Source organism: Hydra viridissima, unplaced genomic scaffold, assembly GCF_058129835.1.
Source record: "Hydra viridissima isolate aposymbiotic clone 2 unplaced genomic scaffold, HvirCarnegie_v1 scaffold_7, whole genome shotgun sequence".
Lineage (NCBI taxonomy): Eukaryota > Metazoa > Cnidaria > Hydrozoa > Anthoathecata > Hydridae > Hydra > Hydra viridissima.
This window is the reverse complement of record NW_028324306.1, coordinates 12,325,826-12,353,438: the sequence shown is the minus strand read 5'-3', so window position 1 is coordinate 12,353,438 and position 27,613 is coordinate 12,325,826. Positions and strand designations below refer to the sequence as shown.

At 28.8% G+C, this 27,613-nt stretch overlaps 4 protein-coding genes and 1 pseudogene across 7 annotated transcripts in view; 4 read left to right on the top strand and 1 right to left on the bottom strand.

Moving 5' to 3' along the window:
• Nucleotides 1–632, top strand: part of LOC149886160 (uncharacterized) — a 102,396-nt gene extending 101,764 nt beyond the window's left edge. The window contains exon 19 of the mRNA XM_090093788.1: nt 478–632. Coding sequence (XP_089949914.1) covers nt 478–494 — 17 coding nt within the window. The 3' untranslated portion in view covers nt 495–632. The remainder of the gene's footprint in view (nt 1–477) is intronic.
• LOC145184790 (septin-1-like) lies at nt 13–12,761 on the bottom strand. Its single transcript, XM_090093796.1, has 11 exons — nt 12,194–12,761; nt 11,640–11,726; nt 11,255–11,378; nt 10,886–11,020; nt 6,407–6,524; nt 2,196–2,300; nt 2,018–2,114; nt 1,527–1,575; nt 1,072–1,179; nt 795–876; nt 13–692 (listed from the first exon to the last, which is right to left on the bottom strand). The coding sequence occupies exons 1-11, from the start codon at nt 12,282–12,284 to the stop codon at nt 633–635; spliced, it is 1,056 nt and encodes a 351-aa protein (XP_089949922.1). The 5' UTR covers nt 12,285–12,761; the 3' UTR covers nt 13–632.
• A 234-nt stretch (nt 12,762–12,995) lies between these two features.
• Nucleotides 12,996–21,846, top strand: LOC145184950 (mediator of RNA polymerase II transcription subunit 19-like). Of its 4 annotated transcripts, none has more exons than XM_090093801.1 (8): nt 12,996–13,028; nt 19,801–19,926; nt 20,082–20,115; nt 20,370–20,466; nt 20,680–20,779; nt 20,999–21,027; nt 21,348–21,410; nt 21,506–21,846. In XM_090093801.1, the coding sequence occupies exons 2-8, from the start codon at nt 19,860–19,862 to the stop codon at nt 21,527–21,529; spliced, it is 414 nt and encodes a 137-aa protein (XP_089949927.1). In that variant the 5' UTR covers nt 12,996–13,028; nt 19,801–19,859; the 3' UTR covers nt 21,530–21,846. The 4 variants fall into 4 exon arrangements, with proteins under 4 accessions (XP_089949927.1, XP_089949928.1, XP_089949926.1 ...); XM_090093802.1 differs by lacking the exon at nt 12,996–13,028 and adding an exon at nt 18,693–18,794; XM_090093800.1 differs by lacking the exon at nt 12,996–13,028 and adding an exon at nt 19,023–19,171.
• On the top strand, nt 15,481–17,314 carry LOC145186389 (uncharacterized; annotated as a pseudogene).
• A 1,851-nt stretch (nt 21,847–23,697) lies between the features above and the next one.
• On the top strand, nt 23,698–26,480 carry LOC149886159 (uncharacterized). The gene is made up of 2 exons (XM_090093585.1): nt 23,698–26,154; nt 26,203–26,480. Exon 1 carries the CDS (start codon nt 25,251–25,253, stop codon nt 25,758–25,760), a length of 510 nt encoding a protein of 169 aa, XP_089949711.1. The 5' UTR covers nt 23,698–25,250; the 3' UTR covers nt 25,761–26,154; nt 26,203–26,480.
• Nucleotides 26,481–27,613: the final 1,133 nt, after the last annotated feature.

Here is a 27,613-nt window from a genome sequence, read left to right as displayed (position 1 = left end):
GTAAACAGCAAGTAAATAGAGGATTTATTGAAAAGTGTTTTAAAGTATTAATTTACAATCTTAAACTTTTGAAAATGTTAAGTATAAATTATCTAATTTTTGCATACAGCTACACGATATACCAAAGAGGTTTCTCAAAAAATATAAACGCAATGGAAAATCGAACGAAAAAAAAATTTACCAAGGCGTCCATCTTTTCAGCATTTTACACCTCAAATTGTTCTATTAAAACTTTTATATTAGTGGTTACAAAAAAATCTTCAGGGTAAATATATTTACAAAATATGTCATATATAAAAGCTTAATAAGTAACAGCGGTTCATAAACGTTTTATCCAGGTATTTCAAATTTTAGTAACAATGAACATATTTTTAGAGAAAGAAAAATCAAAAAATAACGCATGTGATAAGGCTATAAGGATTGCAACAAACCGTAACTAATGTTATTCTGATTTTAAAAGAGAAGCGAAAATTAGATTAGTAATAAATAAGTAAAATAGACTAAATATAGAATATAGTTATATAGAATACAACTATATAGTATACAATTTAGGACTATTTTTTTAAGCAACAAATTTCTAAAAAATTGATGAAAAACTGGTAACCAAATTTATTTTATAAAAAATCAGCAAGTTATTTGTTTTGTTTCATTTGTAATTGCATCTTCTCGAGCATTTCTTGCATACGTCGAAGCTTAGAAAAATTGACATATTTTTATTATACAGTGCCTAATATTTAAAAGAGAATATTTTTTAAGAATATATATTTCTACTCGCAAATTTATAAGAGAATTACCTCGAGTTCCTTTGCTTTAAGCATTTGATCCTTGTCCTCAGCCTTACCATCAGTAATGTCATGTACTTCTGATGAATTCCCTCTAAAATATGCAATAAACATTTTTTTTTTGACAACGAAATAAAGTAATCTCTATTTCTCTCCAGATTAAAAAAATCTAAGTGTTAAAAAATAGAAATAGAGTATTGAAAATATTATAAAAAGAAAAAAACAATAGTAAAAAATCATAGGTAATATAAAAAGGATATTTACAATTACTGATCATTAACAAATATACCGCTTCGATTTGGATCCTGGTGTTCCTGGAGGTGTACTAAGTCGTTGTGCACGGTAGTTCTCATAATGGTAATCTTGAGTAACCTCTTTTAAATCTTGCATGTATGTACTGTATCAAGAATAGTGAAACAATTCAAATTTATGTGGAAAAAAAAAAAAAAAAAAAAAAAAAAAAACAATATAAATTTGAACTACTAAATAAAAAAATGAAGTGATCTGGTCCTATAACTCAACCACTTTGAAAATTCAATACGGAAAAAACTTAACAACTTAAAAAAATTTTTGGTTTTGAACTTTTTTGATTGATCATTTTTCCATTTGGAGATTTCTCTATTAAACGAAGTTCTGTAATTTCATTTATAGAATCTTTTTACAACAGTTTTAAGTATAAATCATGTCTGTTTAATGGAAGTTTAAATTTAACAAACTGTATTATGAAAGAAATAAAACCCTTACATCAGCATTGTTCTTAATTTGACAAAGTCACTGTGAGCAGGATTTTCAACTAAAAATTTAAGGAAAGTTCCAATGTTATCATTTATTAACTTTAAAAATCCAAACTATCATACAAAAAACTTTCAGTACTTTCTTCAAAGAATAAAAAGGATAAAATTGAACTTCTTGAATATAAAATAATTTTGAACATAATTATTCAAATTATTCAGTAATTTTCAACAAAATTATTGATATTATTGAAAAAATCTCAAACTGCTTGATTTTGATGATTAGAAAGTTAAAAAAAAAAAAAAAAGTACTTAACAGGAACATGATAAAAAAAAGTAATCAATTTTAAAAAAATATGATTCATGGCTTTTTTCTATTTAGAGAGCAGTATTTATGTATATATCATATATATAGAGAGAGAGCAGTATATATGTATATGGGACATTAACTTTCAGTAAAAAAAAAAAAATACACCTTAAAAGATTAAAAATTCATTAAATTACTTTCCACTACACCCCAGGGGTACTGTCTTCCTCTAACTTTTTTCCCTTTCACATCAATAATACAATTGCTTCCCACAACTGAATATGGAACTGCCATCTAAAAAAGAGAAAATAAATAGCAGCAACAATTCATTTTTTAACGTGTCGATTTTCTTACATTTTTTTTGTTCATACTTACCTTCAATTCTTTTGCAAGTTGCTTAAATTCTTCATCTTCTTCATCTTCATCACAATCTGGGAAATTGTATATCTTTATTTTCTTTTCACGTATTTCTGATATTACCTTAAACAGAAAAAGCATGTTAGCATTTTAACAAAATGCAAAAAAAAAAAAAAAATTTTTAAATAGCTCTACTGCAATTATAATTATATAGGAACTCATATTGCAATATAAATCATTTAGATAGCTGCTTATAACATTCTTATAATATTTAATGCAGATTTTATTTGGTTTTTATCTGATGAATACTTTTAGAGCAGTTTTAAATATACTGCAAAGATTCTTTGTTAGTTTTTCATTGATGGTTTTTTTGAATGAAATTCTTTTGTGCTTAGAACTAAGGGTCTGCGTATTGTTATCGGTATGAACCGATATTTTGAAATGATAACGATATCAAACGATAACTATATCAAATGATAACGATATCAAACAATAACGATATCAAACGATATGAGTTTGTCTATGAAACAATAACTTATTGTTTGAAATGATAACTGACTGGAAATTTATCGGTTGAAATGATAATATCACCTTTTTTTTTGGTTTATCAGAATACATAAAAGTAATGAGAGATACCAATAAATATGGTTATTTATTGGTATAATAACGATATTTTTTACAATATTCCATTTTCTTTTTTTTTAAATGCCATATTTTAGTTCAAATATATTATAAATCTTCAAGTCAAGTCAAGATGTCGTTTTGCCTATCTTTACCGGTTTTACAAGTTAATCCTTCACACTTATATATATAAACTAGATGTCTAACTTCACAAAAGTTCTGCATGAAAAAGTGAAGCAACACTCTTCTCCAAATTGACCGCCAGGTTGAAACTCTCCCCACTCCTGATTTTTTTACATTCAATCAATCATATGCATGAGTAAACACAATACATGTTGTCAGAAAAATCTGAACTAAGTGCTAAATATGTATACTTTCAAAATTAAAACGCATAATTTTTGGCTTTTTTTCTTCAAAGTTTTAATAAAGTCAGCCATTATGGTAGTCAAAATAACCCATTTATATTTATTTATTTCATTTACAAAAAAAAACCATAATATAAATACATCTGTATCACAAATGATATTAAAGTTAATGCTTGTTTAAATTAAAATTTACCACAGCAGATTTTAGCTTTTCTCCATAACTTTTTTGTCCTCTGTTTCTTTTATAGTTCATCCAAGTTTTTTTAAATTTGTGATGAACTGATTCACCACATTATTCTGCATAGCTACCTAAGCTAATATTATTGCGTTCTACAAAGATGAGAACCTGACACACTAAAATATGTATTTTCCATGAAACTGTCAAGTCATAGCCAAATACATCTTTTGTATATAGTTGAAGACTAGAAAATGAACTTTTGAAATCTTCAATTTTAACAGAAATATCTGTACCCATTTCCAAACCAAACACAGCTGATTTCACTAATGAAAACTTATACAAACAATTAATTATTGGTAAAATATTGATTGTTGCAGTTAAGGTAACATCCCTCTCCAAAATATCTAACAGGGTCATAAATCAATTAGAATTGTTTCCATCTAAACTTACACCATGATACCCTCTCATTATTATGTAATGTGTTTTCAACCAGCTTTGAAAAGCTGGCCAAACATATTAAAGCAAAGTACAAAGTTTATCTACAATTCCCATCATGTGAAACTCAGGTGGAGGAACAATGTGTTCAAGAAAAATTTCTTGATCTTCTTTTAAGTAAATTAAATGAGGATTTATTACATTTTCGTGTTTTTTTTTCAATCTTTTTTTTTCCACCATATATATATTGATCATAACATAAGTCTATGGAGTCCAACATTCTTAGTTTCTGTGCTTCAAGGGAGCATCTCCTTCACAATACAGACAGGCATATTTGCCAGAGTGACATGAGAGTCCGAAAACACTGTTTGCACACTTTTGATCAAATGCCATACTTTAGATCAAAAGCCATACTGAAGTTCACTTCTTCAAGTTGAAGAGGTGCCAATAATTTTTGGAGATTGCCATTATCCTCTGAGACCATCTCCACAATCGCAAGAATATAGCATCTTGTTAATGTTTTTGATCCAAAAAATCATTATATTTCAAAGGAAAAATAATTATTTTTTGGATCAAAAACATTAACAATAACTTTTAAGAAGTTTTGACCACCATTTAAAGATATTCAGAGTTTCCTGCAATTCAGTCATTTTAACATTTCTACAGCATTCTACAGCACTTGTTAGATTCCTGCGTAAAGTAGAACATAATTTTTTGGTTTTATATTTAGAGAGTTCTAATGCATTTGATAGCTCTATAATATTTTAAAACAAGATATGACTTACTTTCTTTCTTTTTGACACAGATTTATTCAGCCACATTTAAAGTATTTGACCCTGGCTCATTATTTGTCTGGATACATAACAGTGAAGAGGTTCACCTAATAGTACTCCTATTTACCTGAAATACATTACTTTCTATCAAATACATTATTCTATCTGAAGTATATAATGTAATATCAATATGTGTGTGTTTATATATATATATATATATATATATATATATATATATATATATATATATATATATATATATATATATATATATATATATATATATATATATATATATATATATATATACATATATACATACATTAAAGTACCTTTGATATACTCTCTAGCCAACTGAAAAGATATGCAGTTTCACCTTTGTTCAGACTAAACAAGTTTCTTCTGCAGTTGGAACACACTACTGAAGGACAAACTTCAAGATCAAAATCAAAATGTGGCTGAATATATTCTTGAATTTTCTCACCAACTAAGGGTGATATGGGTGTTAGAGATTTTGGTCTGGTACCTTTATTTATCAGGCAAATTGCACAAGTTGATAATTTGAAGTTTGCTGCCATGTTAGAAAATAATACTTTTTATCTGGAGAGCAGCCATAAATAGATTTTTTGATTACCATAATGGCTGACTTTATTAAAACTTTGAAGAAAAAAAGCCAAAAATTATGCGTTTTAATTTTGAAAGTATACATATTTAGCACTTAGTTCAGATTTTTCTGACAACATGTATTGTGTTTACTCATGCATATGATTGATTGAATGTAAAAAAATCAGGAGTGGGGAGAGTTTCAACCTGGCGGTCAATTTGGAGAAGAGTGTTGCTTCACTTTTTCATGCAGAACTTTTGTGAAGTTAGACATCTAGTTTATATATATAAGTGTGAAGGATTAACTTGTAAAACCGGTAAAGATAGGCAAAACGACATCTTGACTTGACTTGAAGATTTATAATATATTTGAACTAAAATATGGCATTTAAAAAAAAAGAAAATGGAATATTGTAAAAAATATCGTTATTATACCAATAAATAACCATATTTATTGGTATCTCTCATTACTTTTATGTATTCTGATAAACCAAAAAAAAAGGTGATATTATCGTTTCAACCAATAAATTTCCAGTCAGTTATCATTTCAAACAATAAGTTATTGTTTCATAGACAAACTCATACCGTTTGATAACGCTATCATTTCATATCATTATTGTTTCAAAATTATAATGATACGCAGACCCTTACTTAGAACTTCATTAAAAAACACCATTATTAAAAAAAAAAAAAAGTGTAGATCTAGTTTCTTGACAAGAAGCATAATTTTACTGTAAAATTATGCATAAATTTATTTATGTCTATGCGCTTGTGCTACACTTGATTTTTTTTTACACAAATGTAGAGTGGACCTCCTTTGTCTGGACTGGTACAAAGTTCCTGATTATGCTTCTGTTAATTGATGGTTTTTAGTTTGTTTTTTTTTTAATGTGTCACATACTTCTTTTGATAGATCAATAGTTTTTTTTTTTGTACATAGCTAAATTAAACTTTTTTAGACAGTGTACATTAGAGATCTTAAATTGTAGTTCACTGATGCCTATGAAAAAGGTTACATATACAAACAAGGTTATTATTTGTATTTTATATTAAGGAACACTTATTTAACCTTTGCAACAATTTTTATGTTGTGTAGTGGATATCTTTTAAAAAATTTTATACATTTGTAATTATTAACATTAGCAATCAAGTTCAAAATAATGAAATTTATGTAAAAATGAAGAATAACAACTGATATATTTTCAATAGATGAAGATGAGGTAGAGAAAAAGGATTCCAACTAAATCATATTACCTTAGCTTTTAATGCTGCCAATTCATTTTTTGTCAAAGTATCTGCTTTACCAATCACTGGAACTATGTTTACACGCTCATGAAGCAATTGCATAAACTTTATGTCAACAGGACGTAATCTAAAAATAAAAAATAAGTACATAATGCAATCCTTTTTAATCCTATTTGATCAGCAAGTATTAAAATAAAATCTAAGTTGTAAGCTTCGTATCTGTCCACAGTGTGTATCCTTTAGCAATGTGGTCATCAGAAAGCTACAATCAATATTGGAAAGAAAAATGAATATCAGTTATCTTAAATCTGACATTGTATCTGTCCTTCCAAATCATTTTACAAAACTTAGTTACAGAAAAGCATTTACAATCCATTTCTAGTTTATATGTACTAAATTTTCGAAATTTATTATTGATATATTTCATAAGTTAGGCTAGAAACTGTAAAAAGTATGATTAAATACTTTTTTTAATTTTTAAATATTTTCAAGACAAGCTGTTTTAAATTTATGCAAAATGATTAGCTTTATCCCCTAACATATGACTTAATTGTATCCTTATCTTTACAATTTTCTGCATTTAAATGTTTATTTTCTTTCCAATTTTTAAAATTTATTGGTTTAAATCAAAGAATTCCTGTTGTTTAAACAAAAAGGAGCAGATTAAAACAGATGCTTATCTAATGTAGAAAATACATGGAGATATCCAGTTTATCTTTACTAAAGTAGTATAGCTTAATTTAATAACTGAGAACATGTGATAAGTGTAATAAAGTACTGTAAAAAATGTTTTTTTCTTGAGTTAAACAATGAATAAAAAACAGATATTTTTCAGGTTTTTTCTTGATGATGAGTCTTAGTATATAATTGATTGATAAAATATTGTAACAAATGATTTGATAGTGAATGGTTTGATGATTAACTATTAACTAATAGTCTAGTAAAAAATGCATCAGATAAGAATGCAAGATGATGAAATCTCAAATTTTCAAAAAACATAAAGTGCCTGACAAAGAAACGAAGAAAAAAGAAGTGAAACAAAGAAAAATTTCATTCTGTGAAAATTTTTGAGCTGTATACCTCAGTGAGAACATTGTATTAATAGCTTATAGGATTAAAATTAACTTATCAAATCAATTATAAAAACAAATTATCAAATTAATTAAAGTGTCATTAAAAAAACAAACTGAAAAATTATCTATTTCTAAAGGGTTGTATCACAGCCTAGTTTTTCCTGTTTATAGGAAATTTTCAACAACTAAATTTTTTTTAAAGAATCAATTACAAAGTCCACAACTACTTGAAGTAGATTTGGTAAAAAATAATCAAATTTAAAAAATCTAATCAACAGCAAAAATTCCTCCTTTGCTTTCTAAAGAAAACAAGAGAAAGCAAAAGATCACACAATAAAAGTAATTGAGATGCTCATGCTGCCCTCTGAAATCACAAAAACCAGTACCTGTCTCACCATGTCTTGAAGAACTGATTTAAAACTATTGTAGAGTAGAGTATTCATCTAAAGTTTCATCATACCCAATCGGAGTTTTCCCAACTTGTAAAAATGAATTTTACAACCTGAAGAGAGGAAAAATTCAATACCCTGAAGTTAAAAAAAGTGGGAATCTTCAAAATACTTTTGTTACTATAAGAAATTGTTTGTCATGGAGAGCTTGTGATTTGGGATCAGATAGAACTTGAAGTGGAAAAATGATCAGACCTCTTTTTTAAAAATCTGCCCGAAATGATACATAATACAGGGAAAGGAAATGTCTTATCAACCTGGAAAAGAATCAAACAACATTAACAACATAAATCTATCAACCACTGCTAAGGAGAAAGTAACTGAAAATTTAAATAAGAATATCTGTGATGACAAGGGAGAAATAGTTAAACTTAGTGCAGGTACATAAATATTATTCAAATTTATTCAAAAAACAAACATATATGAACTATTAAAAATTGTTGTTAAATTATTTTTGGAAGAACCCCATTACTAGTAAAAATAGGTCCTGAATTAACCAATTCAACAAAAAATAAATTTTTTCAAAAAAGTTGAATGACTGGTCAAAAAGTTGGATCTTTCTTATCTTATATCAAGAGCAATGCTTTTAATACTTCAGCAGAATAGTGTTTGATTTAATAGCCTCATGGGACAAAAGTTGTCCAACAAATCTAAACTTCTTGAGAATTACTATAAAGTTGCTATTGTATGACAAAAGAGATGGAAAGAAGTATGTTGAGAATTATCTTAAAGTAAAAACCTGTGCAACAAATTTAAACGTCTTAAGAATTATTATAAAGTTGCCACTGTAAAGATAAAAGAGAAGTATGTTGAGAAGAACAAAAACCTTGTTTTTGTTAAGAATTTCACAGAGTTTTTATTATCCTCAATAGAGTATAGAAAACAAGATACTATAGATACACCGGTGAGAATTGGTACAACCTTAGGAGTTGGATCACTAAAAATTATTGTAAATCTGTTAAACCCTGAGAAAGAGGAAGGTTGATGGTAACACATCTGATACCTACTCTGGGATAAATACAGTAATTGTCCTTATAAATAATTATTTAGAAGCACATTCAAAATTGACTTCTGTTCTACAACCTCTGCCTCTGTCCACAGTCAAAATTTTCCTGATTGCAGATTAAAGCTTCTAAATATCCTTCCTAAAATCTCTGTATGTTTTCATATATTTAAAATAGTTCATAAAATATATATTTACCAAATATCTATGTCAAAGATTTTTGTTTTGTCAGGCTCATAGAGAAAAGTACTCTTGCACCTGGTGGGAAGGGACTATACATTGGAATCAGACACTTTTGGATTTTTACATTACTGGTTCTTGAAGTTCAAGGAGACTAGTTATCTGGAGAAAGATTTGCAGCATTTTAAAGTAAAGTTCGTAATTTTTCAAAATTAAAAATCAATAAAAAATCTTATAAGAATCAAAAACATTAGCAGCAAGTAAAAATTACAGCAAAATTTATTTAGCTCATTTTAACATTTCTTTTGAAATTTCAAATAAAGCTATTTTCTAGGGAAAAATTGATCAAAACAAATCCTAAAAGTAATTCCTCAACCTGAATTTCACTTAATTATGAGATGTGTCAACCACATAACTGAATTCATAGCTGACATTTGGAAATTTTCCATCAATGGCCTGTTAACATCATAGGGGGTGTCAGGAAAGGCTAACATGACGGAAAATAAAATGGTAATTCTTCTGAAAAAAGTAGACAGGCTGGTTAATATCATATAACAAGATCTTTTTCTGTAATTAAAACACTAATAATAACTTTAAAAGTAGTTCTTTGACAAGTGGACACCTTTGGAGACAATTGAACCAATATTAATGTAAAATTCTCGTGTCATTCTTTGAGTCTTTCAGAGAACTACAAGAACATTGTTCTGAGGAATATAATGTAAATTATAATGTCAATGTAAAATATTAATACAATTTGTTAACGGTAAGCAAATAATGAAGCAACATACATATGTAAATAAAAGTATATAGGTATTGGAGTTAGAGCTCGGATAATATGGAAGATAGATTATTGCTTTTCACATGAATGCCTAATTTCAGAAAATAATTATAGTGCATTCATATTTCATGAAAGAGTTGCAGTCTGTTTTAGCTCCATGAACATCTAATTAAAAAGTAACTAAAATTTTTCTCAATCCATTTTTAAATGCAAATATAAATTTCAAGTTTTTCTAGAACAATAGCAGATTGGCAGAAATATACCAGCACACACTTATACAATTCTGATAACAAAACTGATAAACACACTGTATATAATAGAATCTTAGAATCTTAATCACATAAGCATTTATAAACTAATAATACAATAATAATATAGTGGAATTCTGATTTCAGTAATCAGCTCAAAAAATATGATTTTTTATTTTCAAGTTTCTAAAACCCATTTTTCTCCCAGAATTTTTCAAAAGTTGTTTATACCATGACTACACATGCCATTCCCATAAAATTTCATGAGGTTAGGTTTTTTTTGTAAAACCTTAACCCATTTTTTGCATAAGATGTAAGTTAAAACTTAATTTGACATTTATGAAGTACTCACTGCCAAACCTGATATAACTTAAGTTAAACCATGATAGTAGAAAATAAACCAAATTTATCAAAATAAAAAAAAACACTGTTTGATGTTCCTTTTAAATTATGAAATTCAAAAGACTTGCTCTTACAAAAATTATTATGAAAAATTATTTCTTATTTTAATTTTTATTTGTAATTTACAAATCTAAAAACAAGTTTTAAAAAAAGCTAACTGAAATAAAAAACGACTCTTAATTTATATACTCTATTTTATAACAGATTTTTAGAATTTGAGTTTTTTATAACACTTGATTTAAACTTTAACTCTGAGAAAAAAAAAGACTAAAAAAATTCTATAAAAAAAAGTTTTTTTTAAAAAAAATAATTGCATAATAATGCTAGTAACTTCAGAACATGACCACAAACTTACCCGTGACCTGATGGATTAATAAAGTAGAAACAACAATGGACACGATTATCAGTAATATTTCTTCGATTCAGTCCAGATTCATCATTTAAATAATTCTCAAACTGCTGTTCTATATACTCTTTTATTGGCATAAAACTAAACCAAAAAAAAAAAGTATTAAAAAGAACTTTTCTCATGAAAAAGCACATTATAGTAGCATCAAATCTACCCATCAAAATGGTAGTAGACATCAAAAAAAAAAAATGTTTTAGAGATTGTATTTAGACTTTATCAAGAATTGCCTGAAAATTTACAAGTATATAACAATTATGCTAGAGGTTGAAGTATATAAAAATTTCAATAGTGTGGATTAAGATTAAATTGTTGTACCTTTCTGTACAGTCTATACTGTCAGCAAAACCTGGAGTATCAACTACAGTTAATTTTAACTTTACACCACGTTCTTCAATTTCTACAGATGAAGTCTTAATTTCAAGAGTACTTTTTACACGTTCTAAATAAAAAAAGTTTTATAGTCAAAATTAATTTAAACCAAGTTTTATAGACTTTGAAAATCAATTTATGCTTAGCAGATGTATAGATTTTTAAGTTTAAATCAAAACTTAAAAATCTATACATCTGCTAAGCATAAACATTTTGTCTAACTTTGTTACTTGCTCACAAAAATCTTTAATACTTGAGTTTTTTTTTATAGGTGATAATTAGTTCAAAAAAAGTTACACAAACAAGAAAGTAAAAAAAGTTTTAAACGTACCATTGGCTGTCTTTATAACTTTATCTGCATACAAATCTGTTAAAAACAAACTGTTTACTAAAGTTGACTTTCCTAAACCAGATTCTCCTAAAAAATAATTTGAATATTGCAAATGATATAATTTCTTCAAACAATTAATTAGAGCATTAGAAAAGTTTGTATTAAATAGCATAGATAGTAATGTTGCTACAGATTAAAATAGATTAATGGTAAATAGTAAACTTTAATTTAATCTCCATCATTTACTTTATCATCTAAAAAAAAGTTGTTAGTAAAAATGATTAAAAAACATCACAAGTAAACTAAATAATAAATTTCAAAATATATGCAGTTGGTAATAAAACTGGAATTTGAAAATTCTTTATTTATTTTTTGCTTTTTTGTATCATCACCCTTTTATATAATATACCTTAAAACATCAAAATACTTAGTCTTCCAAAAGTAAAAAAAAAAAAAAAAAAAAAGTTAAAGACTGTGAGAATACCATGTCTTGTGTTGGTTTTATAAAAATGAAAAGTATGATTTGAAGAAACTTCTTAGTATTATATACCTACCAACTACCATTAATGTGAACTCAAAGCCTCTTTTTACAGTCTTTCGATGAACTTGATTTGGGAGATTTGCAAACCCTACATATGAGGACATTTTTTCCTAAAACATATGCAACTTTTAAAAAACTTTAGTTATAAGATTAACGTATCCCAATCATTACTTTCATTATACAAACTGATGAATGATTACAAACAAGAGGATATATTTTTTCTTCAGTGGAATATTAAAAATTGGAATATTCTGAGCTTTTTTAGGAAAGCTACTACAATATGACAGACAATAATAATTCTACAACGCGATGTCTTAAACGTATACAATACGGGTAAATAACAGGACAAGGTAGATAGTGTATAGTAGCGATCTAGTAAAAATAGCATCCGTTTTTGCCTAAAAATTGGAATTTTGGTAGGATTAAACACATTCAAATTTAAATAAGATACTTGGAGTCGTTCAGTGTTATCACCGCAGTATCTTTACAGTACGCTAAACTTAAGTTATGTTTAAGTTCTGTTTGTTCAGGATGTGAGCGTCCGACTATCGCATCGGGCTAATTAGTAAGCAGACTTTTCCATTATTAACAGACTCAGTTGCATATTTGATAAATCTTTGTATTTTGAGCTTAGAGAGTGTGGCCATATCCCCTTTTAGTATATTAGAGAAAAACATTTGCGATATCGGTGACGAATACGAAACAACACCCCGCACAGTGAGCGATAGCTGAATTTCCAACGGAGTATTGGCAGAATATAGATTTCAACCTTCCAAATTAATTTGGTTTTCGGATATGTTCTCAAGTATTAACAAAAGTATTATGAAAATCTTCGCAATTTCAACAAGGTGAAAAACATGTTAACGGATTTTTTTTTACAATAAACTGAGTTCTATTTCAAATTAAATTTAAACAGAGAAAAATAATGGGATAGAAAAAATTAGATAAGGGTATAAAGCCATAACTGTTAAACATCTTGGTGTGAAAAAAATTATACGCTCATACGCTTCAAAAAAAATTTCTAATTTTCTAAAATTTCAAAATTTAGAAGGTTTATAGAACTTGGTAAAGTATGGCCATGTTTGAAGGATACATAATACAACAGTCTCAACCTGATTTATTTTCCTTGTAGCTTCTGAACAAATCTTTTTTTCTGAATTTTATTTTCAGATGATTGAAAATTAACTCAAAAAATTTTTAAATTGGTTACAAAAACTCTACAACAACGTGCTGCAACAGTGTTGATTCACAACGAAATAATAATTCAATTATTGCAACACGACATGAATTTTGACAACAATTTCCGCGACTAAGTCCTTTCCTATTCACAATTCGGCGATCGGTGGCTCTATTCGAAGAAGCAGAGACAACGTCCGGTTATTTACGAACAGGAAGACATCGGGCACGGTGTTCATTAGAAAATCTAGAGTGTATAGCCGAAAGTGAGCAAGAAGACCTAGATACATTAAAAAGAAGAAGAGCGTAAGAATTAAATCTTTCAAGACCATTACTGCAACGAATCTTGTAGTTAGACACTTATTTCCGTGCGAGATAGACTCATAATCATAACTCAAGAACAATCGTAACTCAAGAACTAATGCTAAATGACCATCAAAAACGTCTAGAATACTCCAAAAGTGGTACTAACTCTACATAGTGAAACTTCAGATTTCGCTTCAAAACTTAATGTCAGACAAAGCTCATTTTCAGCTGAATGGAACAGTAAATAAACAAAAATTGTGTGCTCTGAAGAATAGCAAATCCAAGGGCAAACTGACTCAAGGCCTTTACATCCACGCAAGGTCACTGTATGGTGCGGAGTACCGGGTTAATTCATCATTGGATCGTATTTTTTGGAAGATGATAGAGATAATGCAGTTGCAGTCAACAGCGCACACAGACAAACGGTTGAACAATTTTTGGTGCTCAAAATAAACCGATTAGGACTACAAAATAGGACGAAGTTACGGTAAGAGTCGGCAAATCTAAAATTACTATTAAATACGACCTTATACTGTCAATGATCGATAAAAATGTAAGCGATCTTTTGACTGACACAAGTTATCAACAAAAATGCTACATATGCGGTGCGATTCCCAAATTGATGAGTGGTGAATTAAAAGACTTAGTTGTCAAAAAGAACATCACGGTTTTAGAAGATTGTACAACGATATTTTTAAAAAATGTGAAAAATTACATAAGAAATATTCTATCTCAAGAGAACTTTTTCTATTGCAATTTATTCATATTCATTCGCTTTCAAAAGACGAATTAAAAAATCTGTAAAGCGTAAAAGATTTTGCTAACTTGATAATAACCGACTAAAATCACTTAGAGACTGATATATTGAGTTATATTAAATTGTTCTTCACGCTCCCTGTAAATATTTGCTTTTGTACAAAAGTCATTAGGCAAGTTAAAACTAACAAAAGACAAAAGGAGAAATAGTATGAGGCAGTGATATTTTCGTTAACGTGAAGTAAAATTTGAAGTAAAAATAATTGATTTCGTTAATGTGAATAAAAATTTAAAATTAGGATATATCTGAAGAACGAAAACTGAAATAGAATTGAATATAAGCATCAAAAAACGAAAATAGGAATAGAATTAAGAATTATTAACGAACGAAAATTATTGAATATTAAAAAAATTTTGATACAATAATTAGTTTTTTTTTGACAATTAATTTACAAATTTTACATACTTGCTTTGAAATTGGCGCACATGTTTGACCATAACGATGATATTTGGAATGATTATAGAATGTATTAATGGACCACAAAACTGGTCACGTGCTTGTCATTACGTTAAGTATAAATTCAATGCGTCCAATCTTTTGTTCTAAAATAAAATAAACATCTATAGATTCTTAAGAGTTGCAAATCAATCAATAACAGAAAAATGAGTTTATCAAGGTTGTTGGCTGGTAGGAAGCGTGACAGTCCTGTATGGAAATTCTTCGTTTACGATGAAAAAACTGACAAATCCAAGTGTCTAGTACAGGACATAAATAATGAGGGCGCGTGTGGCGCATTTCTTGCCGGAAAAAATTCTAGTAACTTAGTAGCGCACATTCAGAGAATGCATAAAGAGACACACAAATGTTACACGGATGAAAAGAAAAAACGCAATGCAGAAAAAATGTTTTTGAAACGTAAAATTGATAAAATCAATTCTACATCTTCCCGAAATAGTGGAAAGACAAAAACCCAGACAATAAGAGAAAGCTTTGAACACCGAATCACCGCGTGGGCAACGGAATCAAGTGAATATCAAGTTCGTCAGGATAGCGTGGTTGAAATGATTGTTAATACCAGCTATCCAATGGTATTGCTAGGTCAGCCGTCGTTTCGAAAGATGATAAAAACGCTTGACCCAAAATTTAAATTGCCAGGTAATAATTAACACAACTAAATTTTTAAATTATTGTTTTAGATTCATTCAATGCTAAACCATTTTTAAATTTTTACCTGTAATTATAGTATGATTAATGTAACACTATAGTAACTAACTACACAAACTGATGTGCATTAAATTTTAACTGATTTAAATTTTATATTGCAGGGTCTGCAACACTGAACAAGCGGATAAACGAGCGTTTTCTTCTACAATCTGCACAACTGAAAGACTTGATAAATCGTACACGCAAAGTAACAATTTGTCTTGATGGTTGGACGAAGAAGGGTCTCACAGCATCGTTCTTTGGAATATCTGCTTGTTTCTATGACACCACCATTGATAAAACACGACATGCTTTCCTAAATTTGATGGAACTCCAACATCCCCACACGGGTGAGATGCTTGCCGAATGTTTAAAGAAATGTCTTGACCAGTGGGGTATTAGAGAAAATCAAGTTATGTTGATTGTTTCAGACAACGGGTCTAATATGGTTAAAGCTATCAGGCTCTTACAGGAAGTGCATGCAGCTAAGAAATCTGACGAATCTGAATCTTATGAGTTTGAATCTGACGAGTCTGAACATGAAACTTATGAGGAAGAGATCCAGTCTCAGTCAGAACAAACTGATTTATTCCTACCAGATCATATTCCATATCGTCGAATGCCCTGTATGGCTCACACACTCCAGCTTCTCATAAAACCAGTTTATGAACATTATAGTGGAACCATCTTAGAAACGAGACAAGTTGTATCAAGAATTAGGAAATCAAGTGTGGCAATTGAGAAACTTATTGACAAGTGTGGGAAGTCTGTGATAACTGACTGCACCTCAAGATGGAACAGTACATATCAGATGATTGACCGGCTGTTGAAAATAAAGACATCGGTGAATGAAGTTCTTACAGAAATTGGTACATATTATTTTATTATTTATGTTATTAGTGTATATAAATTGTTTTCGGAATTTTATTAAATCTACAAAATTGTGTCTTACCTTATTTAAACTAAAAAAACGAAAATGGTAATAAATTGTAAGTTCATTAGTCATTATCATTAAAAAACAAGACAGGGTATATAGTCTTTAATTTATGTTTACTAATAACACGGAAAGACTTTACCCTGCCTTTTAAACCACATCACAACAGCATGGAAAAAAGAGACGTACATCAATGACAATTATTAGTTATTACAATTGTTACAAGTAAACTTTAATTACAGATAGTTTACTTAAATTTAGGAATCGACACATTCAAAGCAAGTGAATGGATTCGTCTTCAAAACATTTCTTCACTTTTGGAGCCATTTGCAGTACAAACAGATATACTTCAGACCGATGCCCAGTCTCTTTCACAGGTTCTACCATCTATACTCAATTTGGAATGCCATTTACAAGAATATCCTACCAACAAGTCTTTGACAGCGAATCTTCTTGGAGATCTACGTCAACGGTTTCAATCAATTCTGCAGCCGGACTCAGATACGTTTAATCCTCTTCCGTCTGCTGCATGTTTGTTAGATCCAACCGTTGCTGTCTTTATCCTCACACCGGAAATGGACACCTTGCTCCATGCAGCAAAGATGTATATAATAAAAGTTTGTGGAGTAGAACAAGAATTACAAGCTGCTGTTGAGTCAAATGGATCTGAATGTGAATTTGCTGCCATAAAGCGCTTTAAGTTCTTGTCAAATAAAATCTTTACAAAAGAAGGAAAGATTTATAACCAAGACAATATCACTGTTGCAAGTCAGCTATCAAGGTATTTGGTTGACATAAGCGGTGATGAAACGCTGCCAAGTAACGGCCTGCTCTTTTGGAAACAAAACAAAAGCAAGTATAGCAAGATTGCAATTTTGGCTGAAGATTTACTGTCCGCCCCAGCATCACAGGCGTTTGTAGAAAGGATTTTTTCACTTTGTGGAATTTTAACTGTTGGTCGCCGCAATCGAATGAAAAAATCATTAGAGATGAGAGTTTTTATGAAACTGAACAAAAACTTGTGATTATAATTCAACCAGATATTTTCTTTCAATTTCAAAAAAAAATCTTATTATAACTCAATTGAATCATTGAATGACTATTTTATGACTATTTGTATGGTTATTTAGATGTTTATTACTAAGTTAAAAAATTTTTAAATTTTTTTTTTGAAACTTATGTATTACATTATTTCTTGAAATAATGATAGGGGAGACCGGGGCTACTTGTCAGCAGGGGTAAGTTGACGAATTGCGTTTATCTGCAGAGTCTTATCAGAAATCTTAGGGAACTTTCCTAATTGACCATTTCATCTTGGGTCCTATGAATAAAACTACAAAAAGTATTCCAGTCACAATTGATTTACTGTTATCAGTCAGGTTTTTTTAGTAGTTGTCGTTTTTTAGGATCTTTAGGCAGTTTATTGAAAGGCTTTTGGGGTTTATTGGCAAAATTCTCACTGGGGAAGCTGGAAAACAAAAATATCTTAATAAAATCAATTTTTTTTGAAATTTTTATTTCTAACAATATTGAAAAAATTTAGTTTTACAAAAAAAAATTTTCTTCATTTTTTACGAAAAAATTTTTTTAGGGGATTTTGTTACCAGGAACAAAGGTGGGGTGTTGTTTTGGCTTCATATTCGCACTACTAACTGCTTCTAGCTCATAGAAATATTAAAAAATTTTTATAAATTTTTACTCACTAATACGTTTGTAATCTTTATTATAGTTTGCGCCAACTTTTACCCCGGGATGGGGTAAGTTTTTTTTTTTTTAAGGCCCCGGAAGGAGCCATAAGATTTTTTTTTTTTAAATGAATGCAACTAGTACAAGTTACCCAAATTCATACACTTCAAGACTACAAAAAAATATTCAAAAAATTGTGGCGTTAGGACTACTAATTGCTGTAAAATTTGATAGAAGTAAAATATGAACTGATTTAGAAACTGAAATAAGAATTAAAATGATTGAAATCATAAGAACTGAACTGAAATTAATTTCATCAGAACTGATTCAAAAGAAGTAAAATTAAAATTAGAAATTAAATCAATGCTTCAAGAACGAAGTAAAATTGGAAATTGAAATTATATTTAGAACTTAAATATCACTGGTATGAGGCAATCCCAGCAGAATGATCTTTCTACTTTACCAATTGAAAGCACTGAGGCTGAGAAAAATGGATTTACAAAATTTGATAAGTAAATTTGTAGCGATGAAACAAAGAAGAAAACAGCTTTCGTAATAATTTAATTCTTAATTATTTGTATTTAAAGTGTAATTCAACTAAATCTTAATTAATTTTTTTTATTGAAAGCCATATGCATACATAGTATTATCGTCTCTGCTATAAAAACAGGTTCATTAAAAAAATTTTGCGTCTTAGCCCAAATTATTGATAATCAAACTGCTTATAGCATAAATTATTGCTCATTTGGATTGTTGTCATTCGTCGTGAGTTTTACCGCAATTAAGATCACTTCTCTAAGATTCTAAAACATACTTATGTTGTCAGGAAAAACTTCACGCTGTAGCCATTATGAAGAGAAAGACTTTCGTTCATACTTTATTTAACCGTGAAAACCTTTCATGTTATAATAGGAAAGTAAATATTAAAGGTATTAAAACGTAAAATCTGTAGCTTTCATAAGAAAGCTACAGATATTTGTAAAAAGATTCACATGTTTTAACTAAATAATTTTATGTTTAGAAACATGCACATTCCTTTATATAATGCCATTGTTTTTAGATGGTCTTTTATTATTTAGTAGATACACCTTCTAATAAAATTTCTGTAAAATGAAAAAGAGGAAAAACTGATGAAAAGATGAAAATGCCTCTGCCAGTTGAAGATGCAGTTGATTCAGTTAATTTCTTCAGTACAGACCCTGGAATCCCATTTCATTTATTGAGGCGTTTAAAACGTATGAATTCTGTGCAAGATTAACTTTAATATATGTGTTTATATCTATAGCTAACTGTATTCATATAAATAGTGTGAATTTAAAATAACTTTAAATTATCATGTTTTAACATATTGACAGCAATACTTGTAATAACATGTGATTAATATGTTTAAACACAAAAGTTTAGCAACTGATTGATTTATTTTAAACATTGGAATAATAAATTTAAAAAGTAATTTAAAGAAATACTATTTTAAAATGCATGCATTTTATAGAATATTTTTTTAATATTTATAAAAGCATGTGAATTTATATGTTTTAATTTTGAATTTTAATTTTAGCAACCCAACCTTATGATCAAGGTATTTCTACTCAGTTGTTTATTAGCAGTCTTGGTGACATGCTAAATAAGTACAGTGATAAAGCCATAAAAGATAGTCTTAGTAGCTTTCTACCTCATCTGCCAGGTAAAATGTTTTCTAAGAAGGAAAAAGATCTTAATTGATTTAAATAATTTATTTTAAAATATTATATATATATATATATATATATATATATATATATATATATATATATATATATATATATATATATATATATATATATAAAATATCTTCTTTAGGGTACATTGATTCTCCAGGTACTCAAGAAGATAGGTAATTTTTTTTTACAGATATGCTGAATTTTGTTTTTTTTTTCTGCATGTGTGTATGTGCGAGTTTACATGTGTGTGTGTGTGTGTGTGTGTGTGTGTGTGTGTGTGTGTGTGTGTGTGTGTGTGTGTGTGTGTGTGTGTGTGTTTACATACACACATACAGCACACACACACACACACACAGATAGATAGAGATAGATAGATGTAGATATAGATATATTGATAAGTATATCTATATTTTCATAAATGTTATAGCTTGCAGCAGCTGATTGAAAGGCCACCAATTGGTGGTAGAGAACTTCTGCCTTTATCTGAATCTGCTCTTCAAAGCTTTCGCTTGATGCCAGGATCAGTGAGTTTTATTCCTTTTCTTTCAAGTTTGTTTTAGCAACATACTTTATAACTATACTCTCTTGTGCTACATGAACATTAGTCATATTTTGGGATTACTACTTTCAATCATTCATTCATTTTGAATTTCAACTTGTAAAATTGAAAACTAAGAAGAGCTGGAAAATGTTACTTCTGAAAAATAGGAGTTTAACTTATGCATTTTGAAATACAGGTTCCTGATCAGTTCAAGTTTATGAATAAGCCTTATGATAAGAAGAAGAAGAAGAAACATAAGCACACACATGGTGGAATAACAGAAACTTCAATGACAGGTGTGCTAGTACAGTTTATTATTTATTTGTAATTTTCTTCTACACTCTTAAAATACCATATATTTTACTGAACTGCCTATAATTTTAGTGCTTTATGTGTATGAATTAATTTGAAGTTGTTTTCAGGTTTTATTAAAAGTGTTTAATTTTATTATTTTTTTCAAATTTTGCTCGGGATTTCATTTAATTAGTATATTTTGATTTTTATCTCATTTTTAGAACTATCATCAGAACGTAAGCACAAAAAAGTAAGCTTGTTTGTTCTATTCTCAATGTCAGACAGATTATATATATATATATATATATATATATATATATATATATATATATATATATATATATATATATATATATATATATATATATATATATATATATATATATATATATTATATATATTATATATATATATTATATATATTAAATTGAGTTTTAAAAAATAGATATGAATATAAGTTTTGTAGCATAAAAAATTAGATAAATGAGCATCAAATATTTGCCCTCAAAAATTATTTTTTGTTTTATATTTATTATTTACTAATTTTATTTTTTGTTTTTAAATTTTTAGAGGAAAAGGGAAGAAGGTGATAAAAAAAAGAAAGAGAAGAAAAAGAAAAGGAAAAAAGAAAAGGTTTTTTATTTCTGATTTTTAACAACTTTTCAATTTTATGAAGTATCAAATAAATAATTTCGCTGAGTATCAAATAAATAATTTCGTTTTTGTAGAAAGCTGACCAAGGAGAAGCGTGAAGTTCACCAAAACCATTTATCAATAATATGATCATCGAATCTTTAAGATTCTGTTGCCCTTAGGCATGTTTTCTTGCAGCAAGCAGCTTTGATTCTGCAACATATGATGGTTTCAAGATTAAAACAGCTATCCGGATGAATGGTTTGGAGAAAAGATTATGTAGATTTTCCGAAGGTGTTCTGTATATTAGTTGGATTGTGGAAATGAAAGTACTTTTTTAAAATTTAATTTAAACCTCTCTATAAAACTTACAAATGTATAATATCGAGAAACTTTTCTTCAAAATTACATAGTTTCATTATTTTTTAACGAAAAACAGTTTTTGTATTTATTTCGTTAGGCGTATTTTTTGTTTTTACAAAATGATTTTGCTTCGAAACTAACTCCATAAATTAATGCATTTTTAAAAAAGATTTGCAAAGTGTCGATGAGCGTTTAAATCGGTAATTTACAAAATAAGATTTTTTAAACATTCAGAATATAAATAAATTTTCGCTAAAAACAAAGATATAAATTTTCGCTAAAAACAAAGATATAAATTTTCGCTAAAAACAAAGATATAAATTTTCGCTAAAAACAAAGATATAAATTTTCGCTAAAAACAAAGATATAAATTTTCGCTAAAAACAAAGATATAAATTTTCGCTAAAAACAAAGATATAAATTTTCGCTAAAAACAAAGATATAAATTTTCGCTAAAAACAAAGATATAAATTTTCGCTAAAAACAAAGATATAATTTTTCGCTAAAAACAAAGATATAAATTTTCGCTAAAAACAAAGATATAAATTTTCGCTAAAAACAAAGATATAAATTTTCGCTAAAAACAAAGATATAAATTTTCGCTAAAAACAAAGATATAAATTTTCGCTAAAAACAAAGATATAAATTTTCGCTAAAAACAAAGATATAAATTTTCGCTAAAAACAAAGATATAAATTTTCGCTAAAAACAAAGATATAAATTTTCGCTAAAAACAAAGATATAAATTTTCGCTAAAAACAAAGATATAAATTTTCGCTAAAAACAAAGATATAAATTTTCGCTAAAAACAAAGATATAAATTTTCGCTAAAAACAAAGATATAAATTTTCGCTAAAAACAAAGATATAAATTTTCGCTAAAAACAAAGATATAAATTTTCGCTAAAAACAAAGATATAAATTTTCGCTAAAAACAAAGATATAAATTTTCGCTAAAAACAAAGATATAAAGTACTCGATAAGACAGTTTTAAATTGATCGAACAGTCAGCTGGTAGAGCGAAGAATTGGATTTTTTCTACATGGCTTTTGGATATGGCTAATTGATTATAGCAAATACCCAAAAAAATAGGTTTTAACTATGACTATTGAAATAGTACAATCAATGAGGTGCTGAAGGAAAAAGAGAAGACATGAACGAATTCGTAGTAACAACTCTGAAAGTCCAATTGAAATTAAAAACATCAATTTAACGATTTAACGATATTGTTACACCGATAAACGTGCTTAACCTTTTCTTTCTATATCAGTACAACTTCTGATAATTATCGTTTTAGGATATTAAAAATGCAGGTAGATTATGTCTACCAATTGAAAACATAAATAAATCTCCTTATTAGAACAATAACCCAGCGCGATGCCTTAGGTTTCAAGTTCGATTGATTGAAAACTAGGGTACACTTTAGATATTGGGAAAGATTTCACTTTGGTGCTCACAGTTTTGAGATCTTGCTGACTCAATAATCAGTACACAATCTAATTTCAGGGAAATTGAGGTACCAGACTTTTACGAAAGGCATTTGAAATTACAATATGTAACTGAAATATATAAAAAATTAAAGTTATTCAAAAAGCTAAAACTGAGAACATCACTCTGGTAACGTTTCCTCTGTAAATGTATAACAACGTTAGTTCCGGATTTAGCCTCTCGTAAATTTAAAAATCATATGTTGATGAGCTGAATAATTATCAAAAAAATAGCCCTAAAGAGACTTTGTTAGAGACAAAGTTTATGTGGACCTATTCTCAAAAGTGTGACACAAAGGTCTACACCAAAAATGGAAGATGGACTTACCGGATGCGTCAATATATATACATATATCTTTTTTTGTTGTTTTAATCTTCATAGAATCTATCAAAATATCAATAACAATCGTTTACAAACTTAAAAGTCTATAGGGATTAGGGTGGTCCATTTTAAACTTTTTTTTAAAATTTTAACCGGGGGTTTTTACCAGTGGTGACATTTTATGTAAAAACACTAAATACCAAAATTTTCGAATTTAGAACGAATTTTACATCCCCCCACAAGACCTTGGAAGTTCAAGTAATGGATTGCGCAATTGTTGCGCAATATTTTTACTAACAAACTGCTGTTTTTTCTCAATGGGGTTCACACAATTTATTTGACAATCACTAAGGAATAATTCTACAAAAATTTGTTAATTTACGACTTATTGTACTTATCCCACAAGAGATTTGTTTTAAAGCACCACAGAAATTGCGTAACATAATTCAGTTTAGTTACTCTTATTCCAAATACATTTCAAACATCACAATATCGATACTTTCGTTCCATTACGAATTTAATATTGTGAAATTGCATTTAAGGAAGTCATTAAGTCTTAATTCTCTTGAGACAACAATATCTCTTAAAAACATGCTGCAACGTTAACAAGTTTAATTTACAACGCTTTAGATGAACCTTATTCTGTATCATTTTAGTGTTGCAAAGTATATATCTAAACGTATACAGAGCTTATAGTACAAGCTTCAGTCTTGTATTAAACCACGACAATGGTTCCCATACTAAAGAAGATTGGTAGACCTCGTAAAAGTTTTAGAAATAATGTATCTATTGATGCAGAAGAGTCAGTACTTAGATCAGGAAAAAAACGTTCGCTACATTCGATACATATTCCAGCTGTTGCTACAAACAAAAATATTGCCGATAAAAAATCAGACGTTCTTCTCGTTTAAATCATTGGATTGTTGGTTATTCCTTAGAAATTTTTAAAGGAGGAAAGCTACCATTGAATAGAGCTATATTGAAAAAATATCTTTTTGAGAGAGAAAACAATCCTAGAAAAGAAACAAAACTAATTGCAAATCATCTAGTTAGCGAAATTGTTGAAAACGTTTGGTTACCTGCTCGATTCCAACATAACAAGAGGGACGAAGCATAACAAGAAGGACTGTGCTGATCAGATTGTCCGTTTGGTAAAAGAATATGAGACATTGAAGAAAATTCCTGAAAGCAGAAGACAAGAAAGAAAAGTAAAGCAAAAAGCTACATCTTTTACAGTTAAACTGGACAGTCTGTTTGATATATCACATACAGACACTTACACATTGCTGAAACACTCTGGTAACGACGAGTGGCTTATTGACTGGGAATTTCTAAAAAGCCAACGAAAGTTTCCTTAAGTGGGCTCAATCGCTTGAGTTGACAAAATACTTGCTGAAAAAGAGCGACAACGCTATATCAAACTACAGTATCAGGAAAGAAAGAAAAGAAAGGAATTGCTTCATATTGAGAAACAGCAACTCAAATGTCTAACCATTACTGATAATAATGAAGTCAACGAGGGCGACAAATTTTCTTCAGGTATTACGGAAGAAGATGAAAGAGATAAAAGTTTTTCAGTGAAAGAGAAAAAAAAAACATCATTGCATATCAGCGATAAAGATAAAAATTTCAAAAAGAGAACTATTAAAAGAAACGTGTACAGTTGCTGATGGATCCGGTATTAGTGAAAGACACTTGGCTACTTATTTTGGGAAAGAGCTTAGCATTAGGTAGAGCAGCTTTAAATGATGATGATACAATTTCTAAATCATCAGTTCATAGAGCAAGATCAGCTAATAGAATTGAAGAAGCTAAATTAATTGTAGAAACTTGGATTGCACCTGAATATTTGGAAATTCATTGGGATGGAAAAACTTTCAAGCAAGCTACTGGAATAAAGGAAGAGCGACTTGCTGTGTATGCAGGGCCACCTCCTAAATCGCTAGGTACTCCTAAAATTGCTGACGGGACTGGTCAAACGCAAAGAGTTCAGTTGTTTGAAAGGTTCAAAAAAGAATTTCATAACCTCAACAAGAATATAAAAGAACTGAGAGTGTGGGAGTGGCCTCATGATCAAAGTAGTTTTTTATTTCAACAAGCACTTGGAGTAAAGAAATGGGCAATGGATTGCTTGGAGAGAAAAACATTTCCTCGTGAGTACTATCGCGAACTAGTGTAGCTCACCTTGGATACTTATCTGAGGAGCTAGTATTCTTTTCCTTGTTCGACGTCTCTGAGTAATGCAGAAAAGACTGATGGGTCAGAAACTTATAAACTTACCAAGACCTAAAGTATTTACTCCATATAAACCCAAGACTCCGATTATTATTTGGCGACGAAGAAAAACCTTTTTTATCGACTTTTATTGGCGAAAATTCATGGTTGCTTTTTCATTTGTTAAAATTAAACAGACCCCAAGAATGGCTAAAAGTTCCATCAGAACATTGGAACAAATTCGAGGATTTTAACTAGGGATGGGAGTTAAGGTTAGTTTTAGTCTAACTAAAATTAGTCGACTAACTTTTTAGTCTAACTAAATTTAGTCGACTAACTTTTTAGTCTAACTAAAATTAGTCGACTAACTTTTTAGTCTAACTAAATTTAGTCGACTAACTTTTTAGTCTAACTAAATTTAGTCGACTAACTTTTTAGCGTAACTAAAATTAGTCGACTAATTTTTAGTCTAACTAAACTTAGTCGACTAACTTTTTAGTCTAACTAAATTTAGTCGACTAACTTTTTAGTCTAACTAAAATTAGTCGACTAACTTTTAAGCGTAACTAAAATTAGTCGACTAATTTTTAGTCTAACTAAAATTAGTCGACTAACTTTTTAGTCTAACTAAATTTAGTCGGCTAACTTTTTAGTCTAACTAAAATTAGTCGACTAACTTTTTAGCGTAACTAAAATTAGTCGACTAATTTTTAGTCTAACTAAATTTAGTCGACTAACTTTTTAGCGTAACTAAAATTAGTCGACTAACTTTTTAGTCTAACTAAAACTAGTCGATTAAAACAAGATTTAGTACTAAAAACTGAATAACCTATACCATGAAATTTTCACACACGACGGCACATTATTGTGGCGGTTGAATGTCCCAATTATGGATCATAGGGGGCAGTCAAATCAAATTCGTAACGTATTAAATCAAATTTGATTATTAGAATTTTTTCCCAGCTCTGAAACAACTGCTAATGCGGTTGTTGCAACTGTTTATAAACACCCAATCTAAAAAAGGCACCCTTTAGACGTTTAATTAACATTCCGGAGTTTAATTGAACGTCTAACTCGGGGTTGGGAAAGCGAACTTGTTGGGGTATTTTTGTTCTCACGATATAACCACCGCGATTTTTTTGAGAAACATTTTCATTTGACTTAACAACATTCTTGAGTTTGGAGTTCGCACAATGCCTAAAAGTGTCATATCTGAAACATCAAAAAATCCTGCCCACGCCGCTAGTAAAGCTATATACGAAAAATAAAATTTTCGCAAGAATGACAAGCGAAAAGAAACTTGCTAACCGATTCATTTCGAAAGAAGATTTTCGGAACCTACAGAAAGGACTCAGTTAAAAGAAAATATCAGTTAAATCTTCACAAAAATTTGCATGCGCGATAATTAACACTTATGAGTAATGAGCATTTAATTACTTAGTTCATTGAACGGATTTATTTAATGGAACATTTCAATCTTGTTTTTATGACGACGAATTTCAAAAGTTTTCTTCCGTAAGTGACCTTTCGTCAAGTGGATTTATCGAAAATTTTCCTTTCGAAATAAATTTTTTGATCATTATTTGAAAAACAAACTAGTAAAACTTTAAAGTTGCTATACTGAAAATAAAATTTCATTACAAATAGTTTGATATATACAGATATTTTATATTCACATTTCTTGCAGTTAGGCGAATAAACTTCCTTCACAGATATCGAAACGTAGTTATCAAAAGCGCTCATTTCTCAAGTGCTATTTCCAAAAGCGAAACTTTTGGAAATTTTGGAATAGTGAACAATAAAGGGTTAAATTGTAAC

Bases quoted from the DNA above. Each gene is read 5' to 3' on its own strand.
- LOC145184790 (XM_090093796.1), bottom strand. From the start codon at position 12,284: ATGTCCTCATATGTAGGGTTTGCAAATCTCCCAAATCAAGTTCATCGA. The intron at 2,301-6,406 runs GTAATATGATTT...TTTCTGTTTAAG, and splicing joins TGGCAGCATTAAAAGCTAAG to GTAATATCAGAAATACGTGA. The intron at 693-794 runs GTAATTCTCTTA...AATTTTTCTAAG, and splicing joins TTAAAGCAAAGGAACTCGAG to CTTCGACGTATGCAAGAAAT.
- LOC145184950 (XM_090093798.1), top strand. From the start codon at position 19,381: ATGAAAATGCCTCTGCCAGTTGAAGATGCAGTTGATTCAGTTAATTTC. The intron at 19,478-19,800 runs GTATGAATTCTG...TTTTAATTTTAG, and splicing joins TTTATTGAGGCGTTTAAAAC to CAACCCAACCTTATGATCAA. The intron at 20,780-20,998 runs GTGTGCTAGTAC...TCTCATTTTTAG, and splicing joins AACAGAAACTTCAATGACAG to AACTATCATCAGAACGTAAG.
- LOC149886159 (XM_090093585.1), top strand. From the start codon at position 25,251: ATGGATCCGGTATTAGTGAAAGACACTTGGCTACTTATTTTGGGAAAG.